Here is a 12489-nt window from a genome sequence, read left to right on the forward strand (position 1 = left end):
AGACCACTGGTGGGGCCAGTTTTCCTACAGGACTTTGGGCCGGCAAATACTGTAATGGACATTTCAAAGGAACCTAAGAAAAAGATTCAGAGATGGAACCAAGAGGTGCCTTAAAGTACTTTTACAGCATACGCACACACACAAATATTGAAAAGCCCTAATGACCATCAATAAAGGATAAATTCTGGGCTGCCTGGGTATGCGACAATGAGCAGCAAATGCAAGGACTTTTAAGGATATTGAAGAACACGGGAAATGCTCACAAAATCATATTAAATTAAAAAGCAGACCATAAAACTGTATGTACAGTATGATCAGAAGTCTCTAAGAAAAAAACCTGCACTTAGTTTTTTAATCTGTAAGGGAGAGTTAATGGGTAGCGGTGCGCTGACTGGTGATTTAAATGCCCCCGATTTGGTCTTGTAGCCCTCAAACACTGCGTAAAGAACAGATACAGTGTTTATAATGAGGGAAAATACTAAGTCTTTGCTAAAGTTCACGTCTCTCCAATTTAACTGGGCTCTCTCGCCCCTCTCCGCCGGCTCTCGGCCCAGGAGTCCCAGGCCCAGCCTGCCCCGCGCAGCTGGGGGGCTGTCCCGCCCACGCCCGGACCCAGCTCCTTCCGCTCGGCCCTCTGGCCTCTCCCCGCCTTTCCCCTTCTCCCCTCTCGAAAAACGTCACTTTTCTGGACCATCCGCGGTCTTTCCCCGCTCGCTGCTTTTCTAACCGGAAAAGGCAGGCGCGGACGGCTGGTGGCTCGGCTCGCAGCGCCAGCGCGCCCCCGCTCGGTCGGCCTCCCGCCCCGCCCCGCCCCCGCCCCGCCCGCTTCCGCCTTCCGGCCCCGGACTCTGCCCCGCGAGCGTGTCCCCTGGCCGCTATGGCTCCGCTCCGCTTCTCGGCCAACGTGTCGTGGCTGTTCCCCGAGCTCCCCGGCCTCCCCGCGCGGCTCCGGGCGGCGGGCAGCTCGGGCTTCGAGGCCGCCGAGGTCGCCTGGCCGTACTCGGAGTCGCCCGAGGCGCTGGCGCGCGCGGCGCGGGAAGCGGGCCTGCGGCTGGTGCTGATCAACACGCCCCCCGGTGCGCCGCGGGGCGGCGGTCGGGGGGTGGGGGGGGACGGGGAGCGCCGGGGACGCTAGCCGCAGCTGACGCCCGTTCTCTCCTCAGGGGACCGAGAGAAAGGGGAGATGGGGCTGGGGGCCGTTCCCGGGAGGCAAGCGGCCTTCCGAGAGGGGCTGGAGCAGGCGGTGCTGTACGCCAAGGCTCTGGGCTGTCCCAGGTATCCTATGCTCTTCTCCTCCACCCCCCTCCCCTTCTTGCCCTGTCTCCTCCCAGACCCTGCCTCACGTTTGGGGTCTGGGAGAACAGGACGCCAGGTCAGAGAGCTCGGAGTCCGAGCGCACTGGCCTTTCCACTCCTTCAGTCCTGGTCCTTTGTCAGTTGCCTTTGGATTTTATCTGTCGTGTGCGGTTCTCCTGTTTGCTACTCTTTCATCCTGGGATCCTGAGCTGGGGGCTGTCTGACCAGGGAGGTAGCCAGCTAAACATACAGAGATCCAGTTGAGGAAGGGTCAGTTCATGGCACCTGTGGGAGCAGAGTAGGCACCTGTCTGGGATCAGAGGAAGCTTCTTACAGGTAGTGATGTTGAACAGGGTCTCTTGATGGAAGGAGCACTGGAGGCGAGGATGCAGCGGAGAGAGACCGGGGAAGGCTTCGTTTGCTCAGCACAATTCCTAAGGTTGGAAATGTGACCTTTTGGAGTTGAGTGTGGCCGAGAAAGATCAGGTGGTAACAGGAGGAGGTAGAAGGCACACCATGGGGTTGATCAAATAAACACATCCCACCGAGTGCAAATGGGCTGAAGTGGAACTGGAAACGGGTCATTACTGGCGAGTGGTGGGGGCAGAAAGCAGATGGGAAGAATCTAAGGAGCAGATGCAGGAAGTGGAGACAAGCAGCATGGAATACTCATGGGAAAGGGTCAAAATAATTTCTAGAAAGGGAGGCTGACACATGTTTACAGCTTGAGGAGAGGACCACTGGAAAGGAGATGGACAGGGAGAGCCGAGTGAGAGGTCTCTGAAGCAGGAAGACGGGGTGTCTCTCAGAAGGCATCTGGGGAAGGGCACGGCCTCAGGCTGACCATGGAGTGTGAGGGTGCCGGAGGGCATCACTGCCAGGTGATAGATCACCAGCAGGGGAGATGGGGGGAAGGCAGCTGGAGGAGATGCCCACAGGGAGCCAAAGGAGGGCCCTGCTTCCAGGACGGACTCCCCAGCCTCCACCAGTGCTGTCTCCCCCCAGGATTCACGTGATGGCTGGCCGAGTACCCCAGGGTGCTGACCGAGCAGCAGTCAGGAGTGAAATGGAGACAGTTTTTCTGGAGAACCTGAGGCACGCGGCTGGGGTTTTGGCTCAGGTGAGACCAAGAACAAACGGACACACGATACTTACACGAATGCCCATGTGTGCAGAAGGGGCACACGGTGGGCAGAACAGATGAGGCACAAGGCCGGGCACTAGCCCAGCTCACAGGGAACGGGGAGGGGCTTCACCAGTGACTGACTGATGGGACACAGGTCCACCATGCTAGGAGAGCCTCGTGGGACTGCTGGAGCCCATCAATACCCGCAGCACTGACCCTCAGTACTTCCTGGACACGCCCCAGCAGGGTAGGACTGCAGCCTTGTACCCCCTCCAGTCCCATGTGATCCTTGTGCTCTCCTTGTGTCTCACGGCCCCCTCCCCGCTTTCTCTCCCAGCGGCAGCCATCTTACAGAAGGTCGGAAGACCCAACCTCCAGTTACAGATGGTGAGTGGAAGAAAGGGAGTGCTTCACAGAAGGCCCGTGTTCTCCACATCTGGGAAGAATGGGGTGAGGGAAAGGGCCCTGCAGGGCCTCTGACTGTAGTAATCTCTACGCAGGACATATTCCACTGGCAGATCATGGATGGCAACCTGACAGGAAACATCCGGGAGTTCCTACCCCTTGTTGGTGAGAGGGGTCTCTTGGCTCCTTGTTGTCTGCTGTGTTACTCCCTCTATCCTCCCACCCCTTCAGACCCTCGCATCTGTCCCTCGGGCCCCAGCTGGAGCGTGGGCCCCACATCTGCCCACATCTGTCTCCAGGGCACGTGCAGGTGGCACAGGTCCCGGGCCGGGGGGAACCTGACAGCCCTGGAGAGCTGAACTTCCCCTATCTATTCCAACTGCTGGAGGATGAAGGCTACAAGGGCTTTGTGGGCTGCGAGTACCAGCCTCAAGGTGAGGGGGTGCTGGGGCTCCAGGCCTAGGGCTGGGGAACGGAGCTCTGAGGGATAGGTAGCAGACATGGCTGTTTTTCTCCCCACGGGTCGAGATGCCACGGCCTCCCTCTCTCCTCAGGAGACACAGCAGAGGGCCTGAACTGGCTTCGTTCCTACTGGGATAGGCGGGGCCGCCCACAGGCTGGCCAGTGAGGTCCTGCCCGGCACCCACCTGCCTCTGTGGGACAGTGCACCAAGCATCCCAAATCTCCTGAATTAAAAGACCACCTGCTGAACGTTTTCCTCTGTGTGTTATTGGGTGGGGGGAGGACACACGGTGTCTAAACTTCTGTCTCCCTGGGTTACTTCCCTCCTGTTGAGAAGACGTACAGCTCACACTCAAGTCCTCCAGTCCGTTGTGCCAGTGTCACTGTGGAGATGGGGGTTTTCGAGCCCACCTCTTCATTAACACACCAGAAACCACGGGTCCGAGAGCAATGGGGCTTGCCTGTGGTCACAGGGGCTTCAGAAGCAGAGCTGGGATGGGAACCAAGTTGTCGTTATCTCAACAACAATGTTCGGCGATGCTGTTCACGTGGGAAATGAAGACCAGAGGGCTCAAAATGCAGGGAGGCTGAAAGCAATCAAAGACTTGGGAGGCAGCATTCAGGCAGAGGAGCTCTCAGGGGGGAGTGCCTGGCACCTGGTGTGAATTCCTGGGACTCCCCCAGGGCAGCAGGCAGGTGGAGTCCCTTTCTGGGGAGGGTCCAGGGGCCTGAGAGGAGATGGGCACCTCAGGGAACTGACCTGACCCTCTGGAGCCCTGGGCCGGTCACCCTGGCAGGTGCTCAGCGGGGCAGCTCCTACTGCTAGGCTGCGACTCAGGCCCCTGAGATCTAGTCACAAAGCCTTCGGTGTCCGTCAGTGTCTGGGCCCAGAAGGGCTGGTCAGTCCTGCTTCAAGTGGACAGTCTCACAGATCCATGGTTTGAGTAAGGATGACATTCACTGGTCTGGGCCTCACAGGAGGCGGGTCCAGAGGGTGAAGCAAGCTGTGTTGATGACGGACTCCAGGTGGTGGTAGGTGGAGACCAGCTGGGCAGGAGGGCTCTCACTGTCCTGGGGCTGCACCGGGAAGGGCTCTCGGAAAACCACTGTCAGAGACTGTGGGGAACATGGTGGGGGTGCCATGGTGAGTGGAGGGCAGAGTGGGTACCGGGGGCAGGGCTCCCCAGCCTCAGCAGGCTCCGGGCAGAGCCTCCCACTGGGCTGACACAAAGCCCCTCCCCCCTGTGCTCACCGTCTTTCCCAAGTGGGAATCCAGAAACACCAGCACAAAACAGTCTGTGAACTTCTGATTCAGCACAACCTGCAATGAAAGACAAAGTAACGTGGGGAGTGAGGTCTGTCTCACCTGAGGCAGCATCCCTCTTCCTCGAGGGCATTCTGGAAGTGGGACCCATTTGAGGAAGGCCTGCGTCCATCACCAAACCTGCGCCCACCCGCATTCCACAGTCACCCAGGACCTTGTCTCTAAACTGAACCTCAGTCCTCGTCCTCACTGACTCCCAGTCAGCCTGACCGGAAGTCTGTTTCAGAGGTCATCTACCGAGAGGCCGCGCACAAAGCCGAAGTGTATCAATGAAGGAGAGTTCTCTACACTTGACACGACCCCTCCTTGCCTCCTGTCCTGGGTCTCGTATCTCTTTGACCTCCCCTGGGACTTACGTCTGTCTGTCCCTATGCTCAGCTCTGCAATCCCTTCCACATGATTCCTTCTACTCCCAGGCTTCAGTTCATGTAGATGCTGCCCAGGTCTCCCTCCTGGGCTCCAGTTCCTGGCATCCATATACCTTCTAGAATATGGTCCTGGGAGGGCCTCACGACTTCAGACTCCACTTGTCACCCGTCCCCCAAGGCTGCTCCTACTTCAGGCTCCCACCACCCGCAGAAGCACCCCATCTGCTCACACCCCCTGCACAACTGCAGCTAGACCAACTCACGTCCACATCCAAAGATGCCCCTTCCCACCCTGAAACTACCCTTCTCCACAAGCAGGGTTGCAGGACCCCTCTCTACAGACCAACTCCTACTTTTGAAGCCCTCTTCTGCACGTCTCCTCCCCAGAACCACTGCTTTTGTCAGGCCCACCTCTTCAGTCTCTTAATTCCCATGCTCTCGTGAACCCTTTTCTACCTGGCCCAGGCAGTGCTTTCAGTCTCACACGCCCCTGGGCATCAGGCTAGGAGGCACGTTCTGAGTCTGGGGTGGGGCCTGAGAGTTTGCATTCTGGCAAGCTCCCAGGTGTCACTGCCGCTGCCGGCCTGAGGACCACACTTTGGGTAACGGGGCTTTAAAGCTCCAGAGGCCCTTTCTGGGATTCCTGCCCCTAAGACCAACCACTGATGAAGTTCCAGAGCTTGGCCCTCGGGATCTCTAGCCAAAGGTTTGTGTTTTTGTGAGCTTTTGAGGACAGAGCTCTAGGCTGTTTTCACGAATCCCATGTTGAGGGTCAAGTGCTCGAAGGGTTTTACATGGATCCGGGTAGTCCCATTTCATCTGGGCCTCTTTCCAGAGCAGACCTTGTTCAGGCAGGCTGGGGCTCCTTCGGGGGACACCTGTCATCTCTCTGATGAGGACTTCCGCTGTGTCTCCCCTTTCAGGGGAGGATCAGGGAGACTTACCAGGTACTGAGTTCCCAAGTCTGGGCTCTGGAAATGGCGACAGCTCTGAGGAAAACGGCTTAGGAGAACCTTGATCAGGCTCTGGTACCAGGAGACCGTCATAGACAGGAAGCAGTCCTAGGGGAAGGTCCATGGGGCTGGATCTGCTGTCCCAGAGCCACCCGAGACCTCTGCACCCTCTACCCTGGCTGCTGGTAGGATTCCTAGTATCCAAACCAGCCCCTTCCAGAATCCACAGCTGCTTACCAGCTGGGGGTCAATGTCCCCGATGGATTTGGCATGGACTGCTTCCAGTAGCTCCTCCAGCTCAGCCAGGGCCAGGCGCCCCCCTAGCCGTAGCCGGTCAGGCCCCGGAGGCTCCAGCAAAAAGAGGCGCTTCCACAGGGTGTCCCGGCGGCAGTGCCCTCCGGCCAGCCGGACCAGCTGAGCCAGCCGTGCCCGTGCCACGCCCACCTCCGTAGCCAACGGGGGGAACAGGGGAGCTGGTCCAGAGGCCAGGCCAAGCCCTGAGGCCTCCCCGGGGCTACCAGCTGAGCTCCCGGGAGTTTCCGGCTCAGGGGGCAGTCTGGCTGGCTTCCGGAACCGGCGCATGTCGGCAGTGAGCCTGGGGAAGAGCTCTCGTTGGCTGGTGAGCACCACGAAGAACTGCAGCCTGGGGGGCGGGAGGGGTAGGAATGTGGTGATCGCAACAGGAGACCTCAGAGCAAGGGCACAGGGGAGCTGGACAACGAGCGCAGTCAAGGTGGGGGATCTGCTGACCGCAGAACGTGCCGCTCAGCTTCTCCTTGCTCTTCAAAGGGTGCAGCACAGTGACACACAAGCAGAGACACATCAAAGTCATCCTGGTGACGAAGTCCCTCAGAGTCCAGGTAGGAGCCAGAGCTGTACAGTGAGGGTGGGTGAGATGCCAACACTGAGGTTCTAATGAAGCCAACCCCCTCCTCCCTCCTGCTCGAGACTCTGTCTCCCTACTGCCAGGATGGCCTCGACCTCAGCTTCACCAGATCACATGCTGGTGTCCCCTTGCCACTCTACCTGTGCCACGCTGATACCAGGGCATATTCATTATGTTCTGGGCCTCCTGGCCGCGCCATCCGCAATGGCTTCATGTGGTAGGAGCTGGCATGGTCGGCCACGTAGTTATACAGCTGGTGGGCAGCAATGAGTGGTGTGGAAAGCTCCAGGGTCCCTGAGGGGCAAGTTACAGGAGATGCTGAGCCTGGGACAGACACACTGCATGGGTGGGGCAGGAGGTTAGAAGTCCCTAAGGCTCTGATCGACAAGTGGCCTGGCTCTGTTTTTCTGGGGAGCTCCTGTGGAACATCGAGATGGGACAAAAGTGGCTCGGGAGAGACAGAGGGCAGGGTACACATGACACAGCATCTAAACTTTGATGTGAAACAGCATGAAGAACTTAAGATAAAGACACAAACCAGACACATGGGGACAGGGTCCAAGTGACCTGAGGCGATTAACAATACAGGACAGGAGGTGCAGAGACTAGGTCTGGCCCCAGGAAGTGGTCCCGTCGGCCCTGACTTGGAGACACCCTGTGGTCTATTTCTGGTTCACTGGCTTGCCCTTGGGCACAGACCTTGGTAAATGTGATTACGACCAAAGTGGGGCCCGTCAGGGTGGTGGGCCAGAAAGTGTCGCAGGAAGGTGGTGAGGTGGTAGCCATGTCGCAGCACTAGGTGGGCGCCCAGGACGTGTTGGTGCACCAGGCGCAGGTGGAAGTCGTAGCTGAATGAGTGCACGTGCATCAGGTCCCGCACCTTGTCACATTCCTCAGTGAACAGCATGGACAGCTGGGGAGGTGGCGGCAGGGGACTGGGTCAGGATATGGCACACGGCCCAGCACATTCCCATTTCTCTCCCATCAATGGGAGGTTCAAGATTCACCCTGTTGCTGTGGGCCTGGGGAACCCCGTCTGCCGGAGTAAGCCCTCCTCATTACGTCCCCTGTTTCATACAGTATCATGACTCTGTTGACGTGAAACCACGACCATTTTGATAGATGGGCCTTTTCACTCTATCCCAGATTCCAATAAAGTCTGAGGCAGATTCACTGACGCAAAAAATCCTTGTTCAGTGTCTTACTAGGTACTGTTCCGGGTGCTGGGGATACAGCGGGAAACAAGCAAACCCTACCTTCAAGAGCTCCCGTTCTAGTAAGTGGGTAGGTAGGATGATAACTGTTAGGCAGAATAAATGAGGAGGCAGTACGCTAGAAGGTGGGGTTGTGGAAAATCTAGTAAAGCAGCTGCAGTTTTAAACAGGGTGATCCGGGTAGGCCAGGTGTGTAATTTACTATTAGAAAGTCTTTCCCGGCCCCTCCCATCTCTCCAGCTTTACCTTCCCATCAAAGCACCGCTCTTCCCAGTACATCATACATTCTCTTCACACTTTTGTAACTGCTTGTTCTCTCTGCCTGGAATGCTGCTCTCCCTGCTCCCCAAATGTGGCTAACTCCTACTCAATTGTAAAGCTTCATGTGGGATATCCTGCGAAGGCTAGGCCGGGGTAGGCCTCCTCTAATTGATCTGCGAATGAATGAACCACAAACGGAGGAAGGAAGGAAGGCAGAGACACAGAGCTGGTGCTTCTCTTGGTGGAAATCACCATCACTGAGAGTGTTAGCGGCTGGATCTGCGGTGCTGGGAAGGCGGAATCTACACGACCATTCCATCAGAAGCACTGGGCACAGGAGTTACTAGGAAAGGAAATAACTGGCTGTCAAAGAAGTGACAGCCTAGGGGCCAGGGGAGCTGTGTGATCTTGGCTGAGTCATGGTCTCTCAGCCTTAGTTTCCTCATGTACATGAATATAAAGTAAAGGTCTTTGTAAAGCTAGAGAGCTTGTGATAAACTGAAATAACCAAGGACTACGATTATCATGAGCACCAGAGAGGCGGCCGAAGAAATGTCACAGGATGCTCACGGAGGAGGGGAAGAGGAAGAAAGGAAGGCTCGGGGACACTGGTGTCTGGGACATCACTGATTTCACTGTTAGGAAGGCACACGATGATGTGTTACCTTAGGGCTCACGTCCCCCAGACCTAGATTCCAACCCCAGTACTGCCACCAACTAGCATGTGCCCAGGCAATTAATATCCACGCACATCGGTTTCCTCAAGTGTGCAGCAGGAGGAAAACTCTCCGCTGAGCACATACTCCACACTTAATAAACAACAGCAACAATAAAACAATTTACAAATCTAAGTAGGGTCAGAGATTACACAAGTAGGGGCAAAGCGAGCCAAACTGGATGGAAATCAGGGGCAGAGAAGCCACAAGGACTTCAAGAAGCTCGAGAGAGTCACGGGGGTGGGTCTTCCCCACCAGTACAGCACTACACGGACAGCGTACCTGCTCGTCCAGAGCTCCCTTCATAGCGCTCTGGCCCAGTTAGGTTCCCGCACGTAAAGTCCCCACGCTTTTCTAGGTCACCTTATCTTGTGATGAGTGGACTAGGGATCCACACTCAAGTCAAAGGCAACCATCTATGGGCTGGACGTGAGCATTCCAGATATGAGGAGTCTGACTAGGCCCAGTCAGACCTTGATCTCAAACTAGATGAGAGGCACAGAGAAGGTACAGGCCCTCATATGACATGCCTGATGACCTGAAGGAGCTGAACTAACTCAAGTACAGAGGGCTTTAGGTCCCTGACCTCACTCAATCCTCTGACTCATTCTGAGCACTCCTGAGTTGTGTGGCCCTCACCGGTACAGGGCTCTGCCCTGAGGCCGACAGGGATGTAAATAACAACTAAGGGCCAGGGGTATGCTGTGTGGCTGGGAACTCTGGTCCTCACTCTAAGTGTTAGTGATGACACTGACAAAGTCTGGCTGTCTCCAGCTCTAGATTAGGCCAGGACTGCCCTTGGCACTGGCCTACCCATGTGTCAGGTTACCCACTATGTTCAAATGTGCTAGCTGACCATCTCTGGTTATGGCTTAACCACAGTGCCAGGCTCCTGTCAGTGCCAGACCAGCCACGGTGCTGGACTGCCTTCTGCCTCCAGTGCTATGGTTGAATAACAGCTCCGGGCCATCGACACAGTGACACTGATGGGTGGATGACCCAGTCGTGGCACCAGAATGACCACTGACTTGGCCAGCCCACAGCAACAGATCACCACTGGGCCAGACTATCTGTGTTCCTCTTACTGGCCACAGCACACTGGGGATGTGCTGAGTATGCCCAAGACCCCCTATTCCCTCTGTTCCTACCACATACCTGAGAGTTGACAGCTTGCCCCATGGGGATTCGGGAACATTCTAGGGCGAACTGTTTGACACAGAAGTAACAGCCCTGGAGAGAGGGTGAAGATGAGGTCAGGGGGGCAAGAGACAGATGGATCTGGCTCTCCCTACTCAGTGCTCCTCCTGCTCACCTGAAAAGCCAGCTCCATGAGGATGATGCCCCCGGGCAGTGCCCTCTGTAGGTGGTAGGTGGTGACTGGAGAGCCAGTGCTCTAAAGAAAGGAGAAAAACTGGGGTTCAGGGGCAGGGGTTGGAGATTCACCAGCCTTGAACCAGCAGGGGAGGATCAGGGATGCTAGCTTGGGTCTGGGGCCTCATGGGTTTCACTGTCAGTGAAGGTACACAATGATGCATTACCTTGGGGCTCCCGTCAGTCTTGGTTTTAGGGCAGGAGAAGGAGCCACGCCCCTCTGTTCCAAGGATAGCCATGGCCCGCAGCCGGCTGGTGCTGCAGGAAACAGAACAAGAGGATGAGGTAGGCCAGCGGGTGAGGCGGTATGGCCTGCACACCTAGAATCCATTTCATGGGCAAGCAGGGGCGGAAACAGGGCCAGAGAGGGGATGGAGCTGCCTGGGCTCCCGTGTCGGGTAAGTGGCCGAGACCAGAGTCCAGGTCTAGAGCGTGGGGCAGGATTCTCTCCACAGCAGCTGCTGCGGTCAGGGAAAGCCAGAGGAGTACTCCATGGGGAGGGGGACAGCAGGCCTCGCTCTACCAGTGAGAGAAGGAGGGTCAGGTGAGGGTGCGAGAGAGGCTGCTGGGACTGTGGGGAGACACCGTGATGCGTACTGGGGGCAGTGGGAGCGGGGGGACGGAGAGGCTGATGCACGTCTAAGATTTCAGGAGGAAAATTCAAGCACATGCTTGAGGCCGTAGTTAGGCACTTTTGCTGAGAGGGAAAAAGGCTTTTTTTTTTTTGACTAAGAAACGGCAGCTTCAGTGTCCCATAGGTCTGCTCCACTCAGAGGCAAGGGGAGCAGAGAAGCAGGGAAGGTACTGTGAAGAAGGGAAATAGGGACCAGTGGGACACACTCATCACTTCAGGAGCTATAAACTGCCAGAGTTCTTGCTGGCAGTCTGGGGTGGGGAGTGTCAAAGCCTCTGGGGAAAAGCAGCGTCTCATTTAATCCTCAAGGAAATTGGGACAAGACTTAGGCAGCGATTGGAAGTGGTTAAAGACTGATGAGAAAGGAAGGCCTGACAATAAATTTTGCTCTAGAAATGTATTTTTCAACCCAGTGTCTTTTGTTTTAAAAAGGAATCCAGGGGCGCCTGGGTGGCTCAGTCGGTTAAGCGTCCGACTTTGGCTCAGGTCACGATCTCATGGTTTGTGGGTCTGAGCCCCGTGTCGGGCTCTACGCTGACAGCTCAGAGCCTGGAGCCTGCTTCAGATTCTGTGTCTCCCTTTCTCTCTGCTCCTCCCCTGCTCACATTCTCTCTCTCGCAAAAATGAATAAACATTAAAAACAATTAAAACAATTAAAAAATTAAAATAATAAAAAAAAAAGGAATCCAGAGTTTCGGGAAGAGCTTCACTGAATGGAAAGTATGGACGCTGAAGTCTCTCAGAGACACTCCTTTAGGGGGACCTGTCTAGACAGCAAGCAGAGCTCCTGCTCAGTCCCTGTCGCCCAGAAACGAGAGGGGTGAGGTCCCAGAGGCACAGGCCTGTCCTCTCCTCCTAATGCCTGGAAGAGCAAGGGAGGCCTGGCAGCTGGAACGCTGGTTTCAGAAATGCTAAGGAGTTGGAATTGGCTTTCTGGGCCAAGTGGTGTCTTGAGGAAGGAAGTACAACTTACCAGCTTAAAAACAGAGAGGAGGGAGAGAACGCCTTGATAAACTCACACACATGGAGACCCAAAAGTAACCGTGCCATGTGAAGAGATACGTTCCCATGGCCACTGGGAAGGGGCTGGGAACACAGACTCTGGAGGCCCAGATGTTGAGACAAACATAAAGCAGGGGCCACGGAAACGGGGATTTGAGATTTGACACAGAACAGGGAAGGTGGCTGTGGATGTTTCATGTGCTCTGGGGAGAGGAAAGGTGATGACAGAAGAGCTGCCTACTTCCCAAGACTCAGGCCTGTCACAACTGCCCACGAGCAGGCCAGACACAGGGGTCCCTGTTGAGAGAGACCGCTAGCTTCCTGGGGCCACGAAGGGCTTCCTGGGCCACGAAGCATGTGAAATACCAGGAGAGGCCCATGCAGGATCTGGCCAGGAATCAGTAAGCCCCAGATTCAGAAGCCTGGGAGCTTCACATGCGTGGTTGTACACCGGCACGTATGCAACAAGACG

At 56.2% G+C, this 12489-nt stretch overlaps 2 protein-coding genes across 7 annotated transcripts in view; one reads left to right on the top strand and one right to left on the bottom strand.

Annotated features, from left to right (window-relative positions):
• The first annotated feature begins 689 nt into the window (after positions 1–689).
• On the top strand, positions 690–3541 carry HYI (hydroxypyruvate isomerase (putative)). 3 transcript variants are annotated; one of them, XM_058717743.1, is made up of 9 exons: positions 690–1076; positions 1164–1276; positions 1652–1734; positions 2301–2415; positions 2590–2668; positions 2759–2808; positions 2922–2991; positions 3126–3260; positions 3381–3541. In XM_058717743.1, exons 1-9 carry the CDS (start codon positions 878–880, stop codon positions 3452–3454), a joined length of 918 nt encoding a protein of 305 aa, XP_058573726.1. In that variant the 5' UTR covers positions 690–877; the 3' UTR covers positions 3455–3541. The 3 variants fall into 3 exon arrangements, with proteins under 3 accessions (XP_058573726.1, XP_058573725.1, XP_058573724.1); XM_058717742.1 differs by lacking the exon at positions 1652–1734 and having other exon boundaries at positions 1164–1275; positions 3355–3541; XM_058717741.1 differs by lacking the exon at positions 1652–1734 and having other exon boundaries at positions 745–1076; positions 1164–1275.
• SZT2 (SZT2 subunit of KICSTOR complex) overlaps positions 3534–12489 on the bottom strand; it is a 52161-nt gene continuing 43205 nt past the window's right edge. For 2 of the 4 annotated variants that reach the window (XM_058717739.1, XM_058717737.1), the window contains exons 63-72: positions 10549–10639; positions 10323–10403; positions 10166–10240; positions 7519–7732; positions 6960–7113; positions 6684–6806; positions 6171–6576; positions 5925–6041; positions 4541–4609; positions 3534–4404 (exon numbers count right to left, since the gene is read on the bottom strand). In XM_058717739.1, coding sequence (XP_058573722.1) covers positions 4261–4404; positions 4541–4609; positions 5925–6041; positions 6171–6576; positions 6684–6806; positions 6960–7113; positions 7519–7732; positions 10166–10240; positions 10323–10403; positions 10549–10639 — 1474 coding nt within the window. In that variant the 3' untranslated portion in view covers positions 3534–4260. Of the gene's footprint in view, positions 4405–4540; positions 4610–5924; positions 6042–6170; positions 6577–6683; positions 6807–6959; positions 7114–7518; positions 7733–7872; positions 8638–10165; positions 10241–10322; positions 10404–10548; positions 10640–12489 lie in introns of those variants that run through there. The other 2 variants (XM_058717740.1, XR_009258173.1) reach the window with 2 other exon arrangements.

Source organism: Neofelis nebulosa, chromosome 2 (assembly GCF_028018385.1).
Source record: "Neofelis nebulosa isolate mNeoNeb1 chromosome 2, mNeoNeb1.pri, whole genome shotgun sequence".
In the NCBI taxonomy this organism is placed as follows: Eukaryota; Metazoa; Chordata; class Mammalia; order Carnivora; family Felidae; genus Neofelis; species Neofelis nebulosa.

What these genes read in the sequence shown, in the direction of transcription:
- HYI (XM_058717743.1), top strand. Translation starts at nt 878, where the DNA reads ATGGCTCCGCTCCGCTTCTCGGCCAACGTGTCGTGGCTGTTCCCCGAG. An exon ending in GCTGATCAACACGCCCCCCG is followed by an intron (nt 1,077 to 1,163) that starts GTGCGCCGCGGG and finishes TTCTCTCCTCAG; the next exon opens with GGGACCGAGAGAAAGGGGAG. An exon ending in AGGCTCTGGGCTGTCCCAGG is followed by an intron (nt 1,277 to 1,651) that starts TATCCTATGCTC and finishes GTTGAACAGGGT; the next exon opens with CTCTTGATGGAAGGAGCACT.